At 38.0% G+C, this 20032-nt stretch overlaps 1 protein-coding gene across 8 annotated transcripts in view; it reads right to left on the bottom strand.

Annotated features, from left to right (window-relative positions):
- RHOBTB1 (Rho related BTB domain containing 1) overlaps positions 1-20032 on the bottom strand; it is a 51406-nt gene that overhangs the window by 12668 nt on the left and 18706 nt on the right. For 7 of the 8 annotated variants that reach the window (XM_068689312.1, XM_068689311.1, XM_068689318.1 and 4 more), the window contains 2 exons: positions 12628-12829; positions 12152-12255 (listed from right to left, as the gene is read on the bottom strand). In XM_068689312.1, the coding sequence (XP_068545413.1) occupies positions 12152-12255; positions 12628-12819 (296 nt within the window). In that variant the 5' untranslated portion in view covers positions 12820-12829. Of the gene's footprint in view, positions 1-5141; positions 5198-12151; positions 12256-12627; positions 12830-20032 lie in introns of those variants that run through there. The other variant, XM_068689319.1, reaches the window with a different exon arrangement.

The raw sequence follows: 20032 nt of genomic DNA, 5'->3' as shown, positions 1-20032 counted from the left end.
AACTTGTCAGAGCTAGCACCCTAACGCAAAGAAATGCTTGAGTACTTGTCTCAGAGCATTCGTAACTTGGGGGCAACTTCATTATTTATAAGCTAGGATGGGATATTACAAAGCGGTTCTCAAGCTCTTGGGTCTCTCATGAGAGAATAAAAACAACAACAACAAAAAACAAACAAACAATGTTGAATTGAAACTCTTAAGAAAAAATGAGGGGAAGGGACATTTTGAGGGGTCAACTTATTCCTAGATAACCATCAGCAGAATAACCTCGGCAATACCATGCCTCACTTCCATTACTCTTTAATTTAGCACAAATGTGTTGTGTCTGCAGTTTGTGTAATGTACAGAGCAGGAGCAGTGAATCTTAACATTCACCTTTTAAATAATGAAATACCTCCTCAGTGCTGCTTTCTACATTTCACTGAGGGCACAGATATATCCAGCAAGACTGTTTCTAAAGATAGCTGCATACAATACAGGTACTGCTGTGAGCATAAATTTCATGCAAGAGGAATGCTCTGGCTCTGGGTTTGTACCTTATATAAACTGCAATCCATCTGTCATATCTAGAGACAAGGCCTTTTCAAAGTAGAAAGCGATCTGCTAAATAGAGAGAGGTAAGTAGCCAAAGGTCTTCTATGTAACTGAGGCATACATCGATTAAATTCAAACTTGCTCTATTCAAGGTCATGTCAAAATAAAACCTAGACCCCAGCAGACGCTTCCTTAGCTCCCAGAAAGGAGTAATCAATGAACTGCTAAGATGAAAAATTTGTGTTACACGTATTCTGATCTGGTCAATTGTTTAATTCAAGATGGTCAGAACTGCCAGAGGCAACTGCTGTCTGTCTGTCCAACCTTAACTATGACTGAGCATCCTGGAGAAACAGTCTGTCTTGTTCAAAAATTAATACCTAAGCCAAGTAATTGCCATCCTGAGTATCCAGCCCTCCTGATGCTACAAAGCATAAGACACGCAGCATTGCATCTCTGCAAACCAGAAGGAAACAGGGCTCCAGGAGCTCGCAGAAAGGAGATGACAACAGCTGCCCTGCAGCACTGCTGCTGGCCACACGCCTGGGCTCCTGATATAGTCGGGGCTGAAGACCTTTTCTTTGGGGTAGATAGCCCCAGACTACCCAGCAGACTGGCCCCAGGGCAGCCCTGTGGCCTGGCGTGGGGTCCAGCCCTTGCCAAGGAGTGTCATGTCAGCTCGTGTGCTGAGCTGCATGTGCTTCCTGAGCAGCTCATCACCTCTGAACTTCCCTGGGCGACCACAAAACCAAGCTGGGGGAAGGCTTCTTCACCCGTAACTCCTAACGGGATAAGGAACTGCACCACAGGACATTTCTCCTTATTGCCTTCTGAATGAAGCAAAAAGCAGAATGAAGAGGTATTTTCTTTCGCATGCTTTATTTATCCTGTGTTAAAATCTGGATTTTTCCCTTAAAATGCATATGCTCTGAGTTCTGTACTGTAAACAGCCCTGTGCTGTGAACAGGATGGATGGGAAATCACTGGGTAGCGACAGGTCACAGGCAGAACCAGCACCACAGCAGGGGCTGCTAGCTCCTAACACACACCCACCTTATCACAAGAAATTAAGTTTTCATTCAAGTCATGAACATGATTTGCACTGTTAGCACAAAACAGAGACAGAAAACTGTGAGGAAGTTTAACTGTCTACATAGGACTGTGAACATTTGGCAAAAATGGACCTTTGGAAACTTTGATTAAAAAACCTACATTTCATTTTAATGCCAAAGGCACACTTACAACTTGCCAACTTCCCAGTATAAACTTTGGTTTGACAACTGTTCATAGAAGAAGTGAGAACCTGTCAGGTTAAAATAAGGTGTTAATATTCCCCAAACAGTAAAAAATACATATTCCCAGGGAATGTAAAAGGATAGGATTTTTATTTGTTAAAATCTAATTTATTGCCATTTTTGTGTGGTTTAGTTATTGAACAACACGGAAGGATGAATGAGTTTTACTTTCACTTTCTTCTTTCTCACTGTAGCAGTATATAAAAAAAAATGCAAGCTACTTTTTTTCAAAAAAGAAATTTCATAACCAATTCCCAATAAAATTCGGGAATGATTTGAGAAATGTTTCCACTGACTTGGAAACCTAGAAGTGTTCTAGGAACACTTCTCCAGAACATTCCTCCTAGACCACCATACAAGATGAGCAACACAGATGACACCCCTTGCACGCACTTTTGTCAAATACAGTAGAAGCACATGATTATACTTAAGGCATATGCTGATTTTTGATACTGAAATACCAGAAAAAAACAAAGATAAATATTACACAAAAAACAAAACAAAACAAAACACAAATCACCAGCAAAGAGAAACAGTAGCTTGGATATCCAATGTGTTGTTTTGTAGATTCAGTTGTTTGTGTTAGAAATGCATAACTGATTTATTTTTAAATTCTGCTTTCTATAGGCTTATCAGAAGAAACTATGAGTCATCTATTCTTATTCAAAACATCTAAGCATACCACCAAACTCGTAATTTCTGCATGACTTGCTCCACTGTGGGACCAGCCAACAGTGCAATGCTCTGCACCACCAGTGCAATAGAATGGATTTCTTTCTACTCACTGAGGCTGCAAACAAGGAGGGAGCACAATGTGGATGTGTAGGACTTGGCAGGTGGATAAAAAGGGAACAGGTTCTCTCAGCTGTAGGTCAATCAACCACCACTCACGTTATCATCTCCTGGCTGACCAGTCTCCTGCATTGGAGTCACACGTTAAAGCACAAGAGCATAAAAAATGCTCCCCACAGAGTTGGGGAAACAATTCTTAATGCAAAACACTTGCATCTGAAGCCAGCCCAGCTTGGCCTAAATGTAGTTAAGAACAACCTGTAGGATGCTTCGGTAGGCAAAGAAAGCATGTCATAAACATTCTGGGATGCAACCTGTCTACAAACATAGGCATTACCTCAATGCATTCAGTGATATATATCCAAACCTGGATAAGGAGAACTTCTGACAGAAGAAACAACCTTTTAGACTTCAGAGAATGAAAAAGAAACACCCAGAGAACACCATCTCTGGCAGGAATCAGTACATGGTGCACTGCCATCTTGGAGTTCCTACTGTGTGAGATCTGAACTGTGTAAGATGTACAGAGAGCACTCCAAGTCACTGCAGAAGAGCAAGTAGTACATCACAAAGACAAGCCAATTTTATCTTAGCAACCTCAGTATTCAGCAGTAGTCAAACTACAGAAAACCACTGTAACCACCTGAAGTTTCTCAGCAATCACTACAATCAGAAACTCTTAACGTGGGGGAGAAAAGGCAGTGTTAGCTGTGTGACAAGCCTTTCCAAGAGAGCTGTTAAAAGCAGCAGAGAGTTAGTTTTCTACATGAGGCTCTTTTCTGTAACATACTCCGTTGGTTTGGGACTGAGATTTTGAAAGACTCATCTGCTTACATATTCTGTATGTTCCTGAGCTGGCACAATGAGCTGCACTGCAGAGAAACTTACACACCACACTGGTGAGCCATCTCTCAATGACAAACTGCTATGCATTTTCATCTTTCCTAATACTTTTATTTCAGACAGAACTTCACGGAAACAGCAATATTAAATGGCATTTCATAAATTCTATGGCAAGTGTGCTCAAAAGTTTAACATTCCATAGTCTGAAACTAGAGTTATAAACTGTAATGATGGCTGCAGATATGCTAACGGGTTTATGTCTCATTCAAAAAACAGGATGCCTTCTGAAATGTACATGCTGTATTACTTAGGAAGAAGTTCTCTCTCTCTTATAATTTACGAGATACTGCAAGAACTGCTGCACACAACAATTGCTGGTCACGTGTATGGGGTATCATTTGTCATATAGTCATGGAATAATACTGTTTGCTTTGTAAAGGCGAAGAAATAAAGCTGAGGAATACAGAATGTGAAGAGGAGACATGTCTGATCTGGAAATAAATGCTAGTAGTGGGAAAGAGGGCAGAAGAAAGGTTGAACTGTATTGCTATGCTATATTCATGTCTTTCTAGAGGACAAGCTAGAAGTACACATTTTATTTTAGAGAGCTTAAATGAGACCCAAAAAGAGTCAAGACAATCAGTTTAAGGATAGACAAGCTATATTTTGTATGACAAGAAGTCTGTTATACAAGCTTATTCAAATGAAACTTTAAGAATAGACTGAGGGGAAGGGAAAAAAAAAAACAAACAAACAGTGAATTTCTCCTCTTGTTTTTTGCATATTTCTAGGTAACAGCTTTCTCTGATACGAACTGGGGTCAAAATGATGGAATCTATTCTTAGAATTTTATAGAATCTTAGAATTTTAGAGATTTTTTCTTTGACAGAAGTTTATCGAAACTGCTAGAGTCACTTGATTTTACCATTACAAATGATCCTTAGATGTTTATTTATCAATTAAAAGTTGTTTTGCTTTTGATTCTTCTGCCCTCCTTATACACTTTCCTTATACACTTCCCGTAATATTTTCCTGTGGTTCCGTGTCACAGCTGAACTCATCCTATTTCAGACAGAATTGGACACAACCTATCTCTAGTGTCCACCTGCATAGTCTTTCAACCACCTGAAAGGAAAGATTGTGTAGGGCAGCCTGGGTTCAAACACCAGCTTCTGCGAAGTTCACAAATACAGGAGGCTCAGGCTGTAGAAGACCATCTAACAATTAAATCCGGAATCTCATTTACAAAATCCTGCCATATCTCCATGTTGATCCAGGTACATTTTGAAGAGAGAGATAGAAAAAGATACGCTCAGTTATACAACATCTTTTCATGCATGCATCTCACAGAGCTGCAAAAAAATGAATAAATAGTGCAGATAGCTATAAGCAAGGCTGATAACATGTTTTAAGTGGACTCATTTTTTAGTAAATGCAGTTGCAGCCATCACATGAAATGAGAAGAAATTCGTTAAGTGACTGGTGAGCATAACAAAATGACCTGAAGACACAGGACTTACATGTATGTGCACACACTCAAAACATATGAGTCGATAGGAAAACTAAAATGCAAGGGGTGCCTGGCATGTGAAAAACTGAAGGTATCTGGGTAAGGCAGGGCAAGACCATGCAATGCCCTGGATGTGAGCAGGAGAATCAATTAGTTCTATACTTTACCGACTGCAGTGAAGCTTCTTAAGTACTGGTGTAATGTGCGAAACTGTCAAAATGCCCTGAAATATATTCAGATTGGGTGGTGAGTAACATGCAGATCTATTTCTAAAGTTTCTGTAACATCAATTTTAGTAAGAAACAACAGTAATAAGAAGATGATAAAGCTACCTTTAGGAAAATTGCATATTTCAAGCCTGTGCCTCAAAAGTGGAAAATTATCCCATACATTTCTTACAAACAATACACCATTCTGAAGTACAAGCATTTAAAAATCTCTCCTATTTCCTTTGAGGTACTCATGGGATAGTAGTGGTGCATGTACAGAGAATGACAAAAAAAAAAAAGTTTTGTATCATGAAGAAGGATTAAAATACCTCAACCTCCATAGCAGGAAGCTGTAAGAGCTATTCTTATTGTTCAAATGCCTGATCAGCAATAGTGCTAAAAAGAATGACAAAATTGTGTGGAACAATATAACAAGGAGAAAATAATTTTATTTTCTCAATTTTCTCAAATATAAATAATTATATATATAAAAAATATTTTATTTATTTATACACAGTTCGGGGATTTGCTTCATTTTATTGCTGACTGTAAGAATTAAATTTACCTATAACTCTGGTTCAGCATATGCATATGAAAAATGCAAAAATACAAAGTGCTAAATAGAACTTTGCAGCTGAAATAGGCTGCCTGCAAGCTACCCTAGCATGATTGTGGGCCAAATTTTACCAGCCTCAACTCATAAAACTCTCCTTGGAATCTGGCATGTCTGCACCATACACATCCATAATATACGCTACACACATCCACTCCCTCCCCAGGAGCAGAGATTTTGATTACTTCATTCCTAACACAAGAAAAAAAAAAAGGCAAATAGAATTCTAGAGATAGAAGCTGAAATTCTTAAATTTTCATATCAAGTTTTATAAAAGCAAGACACAAAGCCTGAACACCAAGTCAATGGAGAAGGATAGAAAAAGAAAAAGCCAGCAAGAGAGACACCAAAACTCATAACACCATAAAAAGGGACTGAAAATGATTTCGCTAAGAATGTTTTTGTCAGCTGACTGCTGCCTTCAGATGGAAGATAAAAAAAACTCACAAAACAACGGACAAAACAGACACATGGAGAAAGGTGGACGTTGCAAGCATATTTTCTGTTATTGTACAGAAGCAGCTTACATCTGAAAATTACATGTTATTTCTCTGCAGAGGACCAATCAACTTTCAAAGATACTGCAGAAAAATAAGGGAAACAAATGAAACCCTTCTTAACTCCCATCCCATCCTCTTAAAAAATACCAGCAACTAACGTTCCATTGAGAAACAGCTTAAAAGAGGTAAGAAGAGATTTCACTAACATGTCATCTAAATCAATGGTATTTAGTAGAATAAAAAATGTTTAAAGGGAGGGGATGGACATGAGGATGGAAAACAAACAGAAAAAGGAAGATTCAAACCTAGATCCTAAAGTTCATTAAAAGCATGATTCCTTTTAATTGCTAATGAAAGACAACAATAGAAACAAGACGAAGAGGGAGGCAAAAATCCTACAGAAGAGGAGAGAATGATGGGTTCTGGTTTGCATCCAGTATGAGAGTGACTTCTGAAGTCATTGAATACATGAAAACTGAAGATAAATAAAGACATATCTAGCAGCATCTGTTAATCTGGGGAGAAAATATGGAATACCATTATTTTTGCTTTTCTTGGGCTATCCCTGAAGCCAGCATATTATTACTTACTTTTTCAAAAGTACATTAAAAAAAAAACAACACACAAAAAACAGCAACAACTGTTGTCAGGAAGCTTCCACTGGCAAGTTGATGTCAACAAGCTATTGATAAGTGAATTGAGTTTAAAAAACACTTATACCTTTTTGTGCAAGTGACACCTTTTTGTGCATATTCTGATACACTTATGAAGAAATCCAGACTGAGATCCTGAGAGCCTTGGTGTAGAAAACAGCTCAAGAACTCTACCTAGCACACACACAAAGAAATAATTCACTGAGATAAACATTTCTGCAGAAAGCCATTTCCCAGGTTTAGCATTTCTGAGAGATTCTGGTTTTTCCTTGCAGTACTCAGAATAAAGCCCACATGTCCTCTTCCCATTGCCTCCCCCAGACAGTGATTTGTGAGAGCAAAGGAAACATGGAAAACTATGAAATACAGTAAATAATAGTTGATAAATACTTTCACTCAAAGGAAGGCTTAAAGTATTACAGCTCTCTCTTTATTCTAGATACATATCTGTTAAATTGAGTCTCAGACCCCATTAACATTCATTTGGCACATAACTGACTTTTTAAAGAAGGATTCCTAACAGCAATTCCAACCTCTTTCTACTCACACTATGGAACTATGGTGGGATGCAGAGAAGACACATAGTAGATCTGCTTTGATTTTACTGCTTTAGGCACATGAAGTGTATACTTTTCCACTGACTGAGTGGAAAAGCCTCAAATGTTAGTGTACAAAATGAAAGAAGAAAAAATTGGTACATGCACACTCCCTATCAAAATAAAATCTCTTGAGGATGCAATCCATCTGTGAACCTCTCTGTTTATTCTAGTCTTTTTCGGGGCTGATCTGAATCAAACACAAAAGAAAAAACATTTCATATCAAATATCAAAAATGTTCTTTACATTTCTTCAAAACTGCTTAGTTTTAGCCTATAAACCTTTGTTATAGCCTATAAACCACTGTAAAGTAGAGAAGGCTCAAAAATTTTCGTATTGCAATATGATTTGAAGATACTGCACACTATTTTTGTTTTTGTGGTAGCAAAAGGAAGCAGCAAGGGCAAACACACAGATCTGAAAGCAAGTGGATTCCGCACCAGCTGACCCTTTGTCAACAAAGCAAGAGACTCCTGTGTCTGTTAAGTGCTACTGCTGCAGAGACACATCTCTGATGCTCCCCTCCAATCCATGTCAGTAAACAGCTTGTAAGGTATGTGGAAAGAGAATTATTGTAATATAAAAACAAGGATTCTCAGGACAAGAAGTTTATTTAAAGCACTCCTGAAACCTTAGCCTTTCTCTGAAGAAAGGAGAGGAGCTTCTGGCTCAACTCTCAATGTAGACAGTGAGTGATGGGGACGCTGACCTATCTAAAGGCCCGGTAACTCTGCAAAGATGCCCACCTTGTCCTAATCTTGCTGTATTTCCTGAAGGCAAATACCATTTCACATCAAATTTACCTGGGTTTTGCTTTTACAGAAATACCATTATGACTGTATTTTAGGACAGAGTAAATGAATCAACCTTTAAACAGATTGGCAGAAATCTTTAAATAACGGTGATAAACCCCTAATCATGGAATCATTTCAGCAGCAGTCAGAAGGTATATTTTTGTGGATTCAATTACATGAAAGTAACTGGTTAAGGGAATTGTAATCACACAGAAAAAGACAAATACACATGTTTCTTTGTGTATATAGAATACCCAAAAGGCTTAGGAAATCCATTCACAACAGAGAAAATACTCTAAACATATTTTAAGAGGCTCTGTCAGCAGTCTCACAGAAAGGCTCATTCACATTTATAAGTCACGAGGAAAAAGCTGTTTTCTGCCCATGCTGTATGAACAGATTTTGTTTGGTCTACAGCTCATATTTAAGTCGCAAGTAAATAAATCATCCTGGCTGCATTAGCTGACAAACCATATTTGTAGTATTGAGGATAAATATTTGTTTGGGTCTGAATTAACTCTTTGCAGATTTGTGCTCATGTTTACACATACTTGAGCTGCATGTATCAAGAAACTTACTAATCAAATTGTAGTCAAACATGTTTACCTGGAAAAAAAAAACAGGAAGCAAAAGGAAAACAAGTGCAAGACACTTTTTCCTATTTTGCTTTTAGTTTGAACACAATTACACGTTGTTCAAACAAAACCAGATTGGACAGGAGGACAGAGGGTTAAGAATCCTGACAAGCTGATAGAAACGTAAATGTAGATGTTCTTATGTCTTTAAACATACAGTTCTGTGCCCTCCTGGAACACCGGAACGTAATAGCAACTTCAGCTTATATAAAGTTCCCACTTCATTTGCAGTCTTACAGAGTGCAATAGCTCTGGGACTATGTTGTTACTGGATGAAGAGGTGACTAGGTGCTGGAAATGAATATGCTAATCTTAACAAAGACATAGTATTTTTTTTATTGTCACTTTGGAGTGATTTTGCATCAAATGAAACCCTGCAGGAGAGTATCACCAGGTGACTGACATCACATGGTGCCTAAGCTGAACTGAACAGCATACCTCCAAAACTAAACCATACACTCAAGTTTAAAGAAAAACAAAACAAAACCAAAAACTTAACGCTATAAAACACTGCAGAAAATATTTCCACAAGTCCCTCCAGCCACCTTCCTCTCCCCTCCCTTAATCTCCCAGGATCCGTTTCCCAAAGCTCCTGTAGGAACGTGATTATTAAACTGAACACCACACAGCAGAATGTGAGCTGGATCTCACTGTCCACACACCCATTTTAAAGGACATCAGTACAAACATTAACTATTACATTCTCATTAACACCAAAATGTTTCTCTCTTTCTCTCACATGAAAAAATAGCAGTAAAACATTCCTTTAATCAATCTCTTTTCACAGTTCTATCTGTGAAAAATAAAGAATTGAGAAGGATTTACCTTTGCTGCAAGTCCTGCTAACTGTTCACCCTGTCATCTATAGCAAGATATATTTATATAACATTTTGCACAACTGTAGGGAATAATATTTTGCAATGAGCAACAGGCAAATTAGTGACCTGCTGCTTCTTGTTACACCATGTTTAAGACAATTAGAGGTCTTGGCTGAGTATTTGGCTGAAATAAACCTTTCCTTACAAAAGGAGCATAGGCATAAAACAATTTTGAAGGAAACTGAAAGGATATTTCATTAAATGATATTTCAGACAATCAGAAGCCCTGGGTACTTGGAGATGTAGCCTTGAGTGGTTTGGCACAAACTGCATCTTTAACTACTGCCTCACCTAGGAGTAGACTAGTTCAACATACAAAGGTAATTTAAAATCAATTCCTACAAATGTGAACATTCAATATTTTTATTGAATGGTAAAATGTTCAGAAATGCTAAAATAGATAAAATGTTTAACAGTTGATTCAAAATAAAACTAACTTTTAAAAAAAGAAAGAAGTACCACCTGATCAGTGCTTACAGTTAGGAAATATTACAACTGAAACTCTATTTAGAATATAAATTCTTTAGAGATTCCAGTTACATACTAGACTAAGAGACTTGCAGAAGAAAAACCATTAACAGCACTGTAAGTTTCCAGAACAACCTTTTTAAGTTGACCAGGGTATAATAAACCTGATTCTACATAGGTTCATACATAGGTTCAGTTCTGGTAACATCACAAACAAATCCTTGTGTTCACATGCTTAATCCCATGAGATCTCAAGTTATGCATGGCTCCCTTGTTTTTCGCAGGATTAGACGCTAAGCATGTTGTTTTCCCCCCCTCCCCTGTCCTGTCAGTAAACGGTGGATCAGAGTTCAGAACATGTCTGATTTTGTTCTCTTAATCTCCAGTAATCTTCTCAGTGACACAGTATCTGTTGCAGAATATTAGGAGGCCACACCAAAGAGGAACAGTTAGAGGAAATGTTAAGTTACATCCATATTTATCAAAGTAGGCTCCATATGCTGCCAAATGTTAAAACGGTATCTACTCACATACTTGAGCAACACTATTATTAAGGTCAATGTTACCTTAAAGTCACACACAGAGATTATTAACAAATGGTACAGGTTTTGTAGCCCTGGACTGCTGCAGTGCTGCCTTAGCTTCTGATGCAAAGTTCAAGCTAATTCATGACTCTTAAAATAGACCAGTATCACAGGGCTGTATACAAAGGATGGTTTGCACCAACTGCTGTGCAGACTTCTACACTGTGTACACTTAACTGACTGATTCAACCAGCAGAAGCCTCTGCAGTGATTCTGAGGGACAAAGAAAAAACGTCAACCTCCAAAGCCCCTCATTTCATCAGGTAGCACAGACTGAAAACAGTAAGACAGTACATTTTGGCAACATGAAATCCAAAGCTGGGACACAAAACCTACAGTGGACATTCTCAACTGGAAAAAAAACTGTCTACTGAAGCTTGGTCATCTGCAGAGACTGAAGCAGAGAGAATATGGAAAAGTAAGTCTGAAAAGGTGAAAAAACGTGTGAGGACCAAGACCTTGCTTAAATGTCAGTTATGGGGAAAAAAAACACAAAAACAAACAACACAAAAAACTTCCAAAAAACCTGTCCATCCACCATCTTCTTCAGCTAAGTATCTGCCCCATAGAGGTAGTCTGTTCTCATTGTACATGCTTTCAGTCCTTGTTGAAGTCCGTGCTGAAGTTATATTATACATGCTGGAATAATCCAGATTAGTTCTTTTTTCTTTAAAGCTTTTTGAGTGTAATCCACTCACTAGCAAACACTTGATACTTATGGAAGAATGTTTTTTCCTTTTGTTAGCTTTACATAACAAAATACAGAAGAGTCTCACCTGTGATGGAATGGGCTCTGCTCTCAGTAGGTGAGCTGCCCAGTCAATGTCACAGGTTTTAATACAAGAACTATTCCATCCATCAGTTTTCCAACATCTCTGCTTGTTAGCTCAGCAATAAGTACGTAATTATATCATACACCACTTAGGCAGGGAGTGCTGATGCTCAATTTTGTGTAAAACCACAATCATGTTTTGGGAATGTTCTTTAAAGTTTGAAATGGGACAACATTTGTTGACAGAGCTTAGCAGGTTTTTCAAGGAAATGTAGTGTAGTAAAACTACGCTGCTTTTAAAATATTTATCTCTTTTTAATCCTTGCAGTATATAATCCTCTTTGCAGTAGGCAGGAATATGACAACCCTTGATTGTTTTTAAGTCCTTGCTTTTTAAAAACCAAGATTTGCAAATTCTACTGCTCTGAAATTTTACTACAATTAAGATTTGAAGTTTAGTTTGGATCAACTTACCTTCCATAAGCAAAGCGCCTGTCTTTGTGGTGGTCCCCAAATGTATCCCATAGCCTGAGAGAAACACTCACTTCATCCACAACATCTCGTGAGCGTTCAAGGACCTAGAACAAAATACACATTATGTTCTCTCTTTCTCCATCAAACAAATACGTTTCTAATTTGCCTTGTTGTAGCATGCTTTTAATCTCTTTACAAGAGTCTATCACATGTAGTCTTTGTTGAATGCTATATTTTATAAAACAAGCAGAATGTACAGCTTTTAAAAATACCTTTAATTTAAGAAAAAAATGCTTTGGAATGAGAGACTTGGGGAAATGTCAAATTCCTTGCATATCAGACCATGGCTGCAGAAGAAACTGCACATATAATACTTGTGAGCTCATTGCTGCATTCTGGCAAAGAAAGGCTAGCCAATAAACATTAGTACAAGCTCATAGCATGTGCTCCATATTTTGTGGACCTGCAGTCCTTACCTCTTGGCAGACACGGTACTGATCAATGGCCCAGACAGTTGGTACATGAGTTGCCAGCAGCTGATACTGAGTCAAGGTTGTATTGCATGCTCTTGCACAAATTAGACGAGTCTTCCCCACTGCATTATCTCCAACCACCACACACTTGATAGTTTCAACGTTTGGTCTTTCGTAGTCCATGTCAATGTCCATTTATCAGGAACTGTAACAAGACAGTTAGACTTATTTTCTATTACTGTAAAAATCAATGCTGCTTAGAATCAGAGCCTTCTAATTCCACTTTTCTGAGATGCTTGAAGAGGACAAAGTCTCAAGGAAACGCCTTTGTAAACTGTACCAAAGCACACTAGCTGGTCCTTTAAATACTGCACAGTTATGCAAATGCAGGGCTATTTTGACTGCAGTCAGTCAGTTTATGCTGTTCACATGCTATTTTCACTTCGGTTTCTGTAAACACAAGCCTGTTTCCAGAGGATAGATCTTGGTGAAACAAGGACAACTAGCACAAACTTACCTTTTGCTAATGTTTTTTATGCTACAAAGGAAAGAAGACTGGGCATCAGTGGCTTTAACCTGAAGGATTCTAGTACAAACCTGCCTTCAGTAATCTTGCCCATTCAGGATTTGATTTAGGGCTCTCCAAACAATATTGCTAAGACCAAGTCACACAGATGGTTTTAGTTATATGCACACAATAAAACTGACTTGTAAGATGACTCCAGAGACTCTGTTCTCTACAAACCACAACTCCCATTAATTCCTGCATGTATTACACGCTCTTAATTTTCCAAGGAAGTTTGTAAAGATCAGGAACCCAAATGAAACCTAAGAGCCCCGCAGGAACTTGCAAATACACTCACATATACCGACAAACATTTTAATGTGATACAGAAAAAGTAAAGAGACTTAGATTGTTGAAGATACTAGCCGGACAGAAAGTTATTTACTTAAGTGTTCTTTGGCAATGTATTGAACAATGCTTGGATATGAATGTAAGCCAGAACAGAGGGATACTTGAAAGACTGAAATCAACTTTGCACATTTTCTACAGAAGTCTGTTATTTTCATATAAAGGGACACGGGATCATAGTTGAACATATCTGATTTTGGTTTTCTAATGTCTAAAAAGTTTCCTCAGCAATCTGGTCTCTGCCGGGGAATATAATCAAGGAGGGGGAAAAGGGAAAGTGCAAGGCACAAACTTGTTCAGAAAAGCTTGCCTAACTGCTATTTCAGCAAGGAAATGTAAAACAGTTAAACTGACCAAACACTAATCATCATCTGAAGCTGGTACGTCCTTTTTTTCCTGAGAAGAAAGCGCTACAGATAAGACACTGAGTGTCTTTAGTTTCAGTAGTTTTTTTAGTATTCATATCTCATTGGCTCTTAAATGTAGAATATATGTTAACTATCAGGTTATCCAAAGTATTAGATACAAGCTGTTCTGGTGTACATTTTAATTGTGTCAGTCGCTATGTTACTATTTAAGAAAAAGCATGTGTTTAGTAGCTGGGAACCAAATACTAATTTTAAGTGCATTCTTTCTCTAGTTTAAGTGATGTAAGCTGGAAAAAAAAAAAAAGACAGTGTTAGGACTGAATGCTACACAAATATTTAAAATTTTGAGCATGGACTGCCAAACAAGACCAGTAATGGCTATGATACAGTTGTTTCAATTGATGTTTATGTGTGGCTGGGAGGAATTAGAGCCCACATTGAGAACTGTGCAGGAGTGAGTACATGCCACTGATGTGTCACACTGCTAAGTTTTCACAGGCATTGAATGCTTCAGGAAATGCCACAGCATAGACTAGCACATTAAGGATACATGTTAGAGAGCTGTTCTACCCTAGTTTGCAATGTGGGCCCAGTGACTCTAGAGAAGACACAATGTGGTTTCAAGCTTGTATGCATAGTATCTACTGCATGTAAACCTAATGGCCTTGTGATACCAACCTGCTATGTAGGCAAGAGCTTTTAGCTAATAAGGAAAAAAAGCTATTAAGATATTGCCTTTATCCTTTCATCTGAGTTGTGACCTGCATCCTGAAAGGTTACTACTTGTGCAGTAAAAGACTACAGAGACTTTCCAGTTATTTCTGCCATTGAACCACAGCTGCTGGTTGCATGCAAGCTCTCATCAAGCTGACACCCAGGAGGGCTCATGGGCTCTGTAAAATCTCCATGAATCCAAATATAAGAGAGCTAGAAAGAGAGAGAATTCCTCTTTCCTCCCACCCATCCTTCCCAAGAATACAGCCATGATATAAATAAAAGAAGACAAACACTATAGTGTTTTCCACATTACAGAGAATAAGATATTTGTACACTGCTGCCTCAAAGTCAGCAACCTAACTGAGTAGCAAAAGTCCCACAAAGTTTCAGTATGTGATCTAAAAATGTCTCATTTCAAGTCTGAGAATTAAGAGTAACCCCCAACATAATATATGGTGTTAAATTACTTCATATTTTATTCATGCATGGACTAGACATCACAGATGGAATGTGTTTACAAGGCTGGAAAACAAAATGAAGGTGAAGGCCAGCCAGTGTGTCTGGTTGGTTTTAAACTACCAAGCAGAGAGATTCCAAAATAAATTTTCCTCCAACCCAATATTCCATTAAAATGCTGCTATTCAGATTAGCTGAAGTGCTTTTATAAGAATCCAATTTTACAATTCTTCACAAGTTTATAAGTGGTAGTTCTGCAAAAATGCATTACAGTCAGTCACAAAATATGTATTAAGTGGAGGGTTTGGAATGTTAAAAAAATTCCAAGAGAATAACAAAGCAAGTTTAAAATTAATAGGCAAATTTTAATAAACATAACAAGAAATCAATGCAGTTATTTGAGAATCCTAGAAAAGGAACACATGAATATTATTTTTTTTTTGCTGATATACTTACTGATTTACCTAAGGCAAAGATATCACAAAACTCAGACACAGCATGCCCGAATGCCCTGCTGTAGATCAATGACAGCCTAATGAAGATATTTTTAGCATGACTCAATACTGTACAGGACAGAGATTAAAATAAACTGGGAATAGAAAACAAAACAAAACAAAAAACCAAAACCTAAACTTTCATGGCTATGTTAAAGAAAGCTCTTAAAACCACTCTAGTAGATATAAAGTATCTCTGTACTAAAAATGCAGATCATTTTAATGTTGTTCACTAGTTTTCAGAAAGGGATTAAAACAGAAATAGCTTCTAAAGAGACTGACAGACATAAGCTTGGACAGATATTTAGACACCTCAAATAAATCAGACACAAGCTACAAATTACAGTGTAAACAATTAGCAAAATGTGTGGATTAAATGCTTATAAATGTAACCAGAATCTTTCTGGCTTCTGGAATGTTTAAAGCAGGAATACATACAAGATTTTAAAGATACAGACATGGTCAGGTTTTTTGGTTGTTTTTTGTTTGTTTTTTAAGGTATTCTCTAGGTTAAGCTCATGCTAAACTTATTATATAATCACACTGATTAAAAATGCTAAACATGTTGTTGCAAAACTTAAAATAAAAAGAAAAAGATTTGAACTCTGAAAGTCTGGTAACATCTGGAAGAGTCAACAGGAGCTAAACCAAAACTGGTCAGACAAGAGCAATCCAGCTTATGTGAAGCTTAAGAAAAAGTAGCATAAAATCCCAGCACCAATGAAAAACTTGCCAAAACCAACCCACAACCTGCAATACCTTAGTTTACCAACAAAAGACAGAAGGAAAAAGTAAGAGGAAAGTTACTGGAAGTGTGATCAATCTTAGAGAGGACTCTGACAAAAAAAAAAAAAAAAAAAAAAAAAAAAAAAAGCCACAGAAGAACAGAAAGGTCAGCAAACGAGGAGCACTAAGAAATCTACTAGGGGAACCATCCAGTCAAACATGGCTGTTCCCACAAAGAAAGCAGTGAAAGATTCAGCTGCTTAATCCAGTTCTAAGGAAGGATGAGCAGATGGATGGAAATGAAAAAAGATACCCACAAGAATAACACAGGATCATAAAAATCTCTTACGATGTTTCTATTTTTACATTGTCAACTTTGATTGTTGGCATATGATGAGGAGACAGAGGCAGCCAAAAATCAGATGTGAGTAGACTCAAGATCTAAGATAAAACCAATTAATTAATTAACTTCATTGGCAGGAAATAACTATTCTAAATAAAGCTGATTTATTTCCAAAGAAGTGTAAGGTTACTGTCATGAACCATAGCTTGCTGACAGTTATGGTCACTAATTTCTTCCTCTGTTGTTTTACCTTGAATTCCAAAGGATGCTTGCTTTTTTTTTGCTTAGCTTTTCTCAGTGCTGAATGAGTTGTTATTATTATCACTAAAAACAATTGTGGTTGCTATAACATGCAGATCCTTCTGGCTAGTCAGCCTCAGTAATGAAACACTGCTTTTATAGAGAAATTTTCCAACAGATCTGTAGATGGAGCATGTCATTTAATCATCTAGTGCACTAGAACACAAATTAAACATGACAGACACACACGCCTCTCTATGTATGCATGAATGTAAGTGTATTTACATGCAAAATATAACCAGACCCTAATCATGAACTTGCCTTGCTTTAAGAATGCAGTTTAATATATTTAAAGATATAATTGCATTTTTCTCTTCTGGAACGAAAGTGGATGAAGATTCAAATCTAATAGCAATCCCCACGAACCGTCCCTATAAAACCCTATGTGGGATCAGATATCCACCCTTATGGATCTCACTGCCTGTGCAGATAACTGCCCACTTTGAACTTCCTACATATTTTAAATCATTACTTAGTTTATACTAAATATACCCAAGATTTTTCAAAGAGCAGTAGCTACTTATTAACTCTTTTCTCTTCAGCAAAACAGGACAAACAAATCACCAAGAGTGTCTACTTTAATCAGTGATTATGGAGTGATCCTGCAGGCATTTACTTCTTAGCTTAGTGCTTAAACATGTCCAATAAGACTGAGAGAGCATCTCTTAGCATGAAAACAAGCAAGCACGTCACTTTGTTCTTGCATTAAGAGCAAACTCTTTAGCTGAAGTTTCAGAGTGACAGCATGTAAGGACCTTGCCTGTTCAGTAAAGCTTTTCTTTAAGTTATTTAATGGGGAAAAAAAAAATCTAACCTGTCTCAAGGAATCTAATTAAATATGCAAAACAGAAAGGCCTTCAAACAAACAGGTTGCCAACCAAAATTACGTCATCAGAAATACTAAAGGAATCTAATGGAAAGAGACACCAAAATTAGCCACCACGTAACACGGATGGTGTGAGTGGGAATTGTTTGAAAAACTAAGGCCAGCAGAAAAGTAGTAAACCCATCAACATTTATTCCTGAAAAATACACTTCTGAAAACTTTTGAAAGAGCATTTGTAAGTACTCCATATTTCAATCTAGTCTGAAGATGTATTTTTTGAGCATACCTTCAGAGCGATGCCCTCAGTGAGCCATTACACAGTAACACATCAAAAGGGGCATGAAAAAATTGACAAGGGTAAGCAATGATCTTACCTCCATTCCCAAGTTACAAAGTTACTGCTTGCAACCACTGACACTGGAAAAGGAGATGTAAAATACCAAGTTCTTCAGACACGTAAGTCATTACCTTGCAGTGCAGAATCCCAAGGCACTGGCACACTGGCAAGGACCAAAGAGCTCATGAGCCAGAGCGAATGTGAAAGTGAAATGTTTTTTCTCAGTATCTAACCTGCCATATGTTGTTTCAGAATCTAAATGGATGAACACACATATGCCAGGGAAAAAAGCAGGGGAACTTACTGTTCACTTGTGTGGATTAGGACCCTTCATCAAACCCAGCCTACCTCTGTGATGACACAACACCATTGGAGCATTTCCTTAGACAACCAAAAATCTACAATACACCTGAGCCTTCTGAAGTGTGAAGTCCACAAGGACACGTCTTTGTGTTTTACTCACAGACTTTCAGACAAAAGAGAGAACCAAATGCAAATGCCAGCAGTAGACTTGAACTACATGTATGTCAGTTTTCTGACAGGTTCTGGAAGACCTGAAGTGCAGAAATCAACAAGCTGATTACTCTGAGCAGATTACGTATTATTTTGACCTGTGACATACATTGCAATATCCTCTGTGATGAGATCATCTCTCTAGAAATTAATCCATACATCAGGTAAAGGACGTTTAGCCATTTCAGAAGCCAGGTACAAAAATCTGGGATGAATCTTTTCTGTAATGAGAGAGAGTCTACAACACTGCTACCCCGCCTTCATCAGTTCTTCAGTCTACCTCAAGAACAGGCCACAACGCAGAGCAGTCCCTTCTGTTTCTTCTTTTTTGCTGTGCAGAGAGATGTGAGGAAGAGTGACCATACCGAACCCACCGCTGGGAAGAGGGAAATAATCTGGGCTGGCACATGATTGATTTAAGGCTCTCGCATAGTTTTGTGAATCCATTTTGTCGGGATTCAGGATGCACCTGGCTCCAGTGGCTGCTCTTTCCATTTACCAGAGATACCCACAGCAGACACAAGAAGCTAGGCAGTGACCAAGCTCTGGCATTGCTGTGTGTCATAACTTGGCATATCAACACTAGCTGAAATTAGCTGTGGCTGGCATTAATAAAAGTGACTGAGAACTGAATAAATGAAGAACAGGCAAGACTCGTTTGGACCAGGTGGTAACTGTCTCCAGAAAGCTGTTACTTCAGAAAGCAGCCCCCCATAAAATGCCATTGTGCACAGAGACCTTAGATTATTCCTCCTTCTGCAACAGATCACATTGCAGGAATAGATTAAGGGTGCAACTCTACAAGCATTTTAGTTTGGACACGAGTACATTTTTGAACCAAACACCCCAGCCACCACCACTTACAATGCTTTGGTTTGCATCAGGGATGGCCACCTAAATGAACAAACTGAATTTGTTTCAGATTAATCTGAAGTGAAAGACATGCCACCCACCACTAAAGAGTGAGCATTCAGCCCACACCAGATTAAAGGTAATCTGAAGTAACACCTGCTGCCCCTGAAACGTGTACTACATGCACACTGGGGCCTCAGCACCAACATTTTCATCCTCAGATCCCCTGCTACTGCATGACCCACTAATGTAGACAGCATCAGATGCTTTGGCTCCTGGTTTGGTATTTGGATCAATATTTTGGGCAAAGCTGCAGCTGAATCCTTAGTGACTGCAATGCTCAAGAGTACCTGGGATAAGATATAAAACTCAGGATTAAAGGGAGAAGCATCACTGAAAAAGCCTGATTCAGCAGTACTGGTTTTCATGGTCATAAACACCATAAAATCTTACTCTTATGTAATTAAGAAGCTCATACAGCATTACACTACTGCCACCGTAGTAAAGGTTATTACCGATTTTACCAATTTATATAAAGACGGGTACTGACATTGTATGCTCTC

This window comes from Anas acuta, chromosome 7 (genome assembly GCF_963932015.1).
Source record: "Anas acuta chromosome 7, bAnaAcu1.1, whole genome shotgun sequence".
NCBI classification, from domain to species: Eukaryota; Metazoa; Chordata; class Aves; order Anseriformes; family Anatidae; genus Anas; species Anas acuta.
Note: the sequence above shows the minus strand (reverse complement) of the source record. Positions and strands in the feature narration are given on the sequence as shown.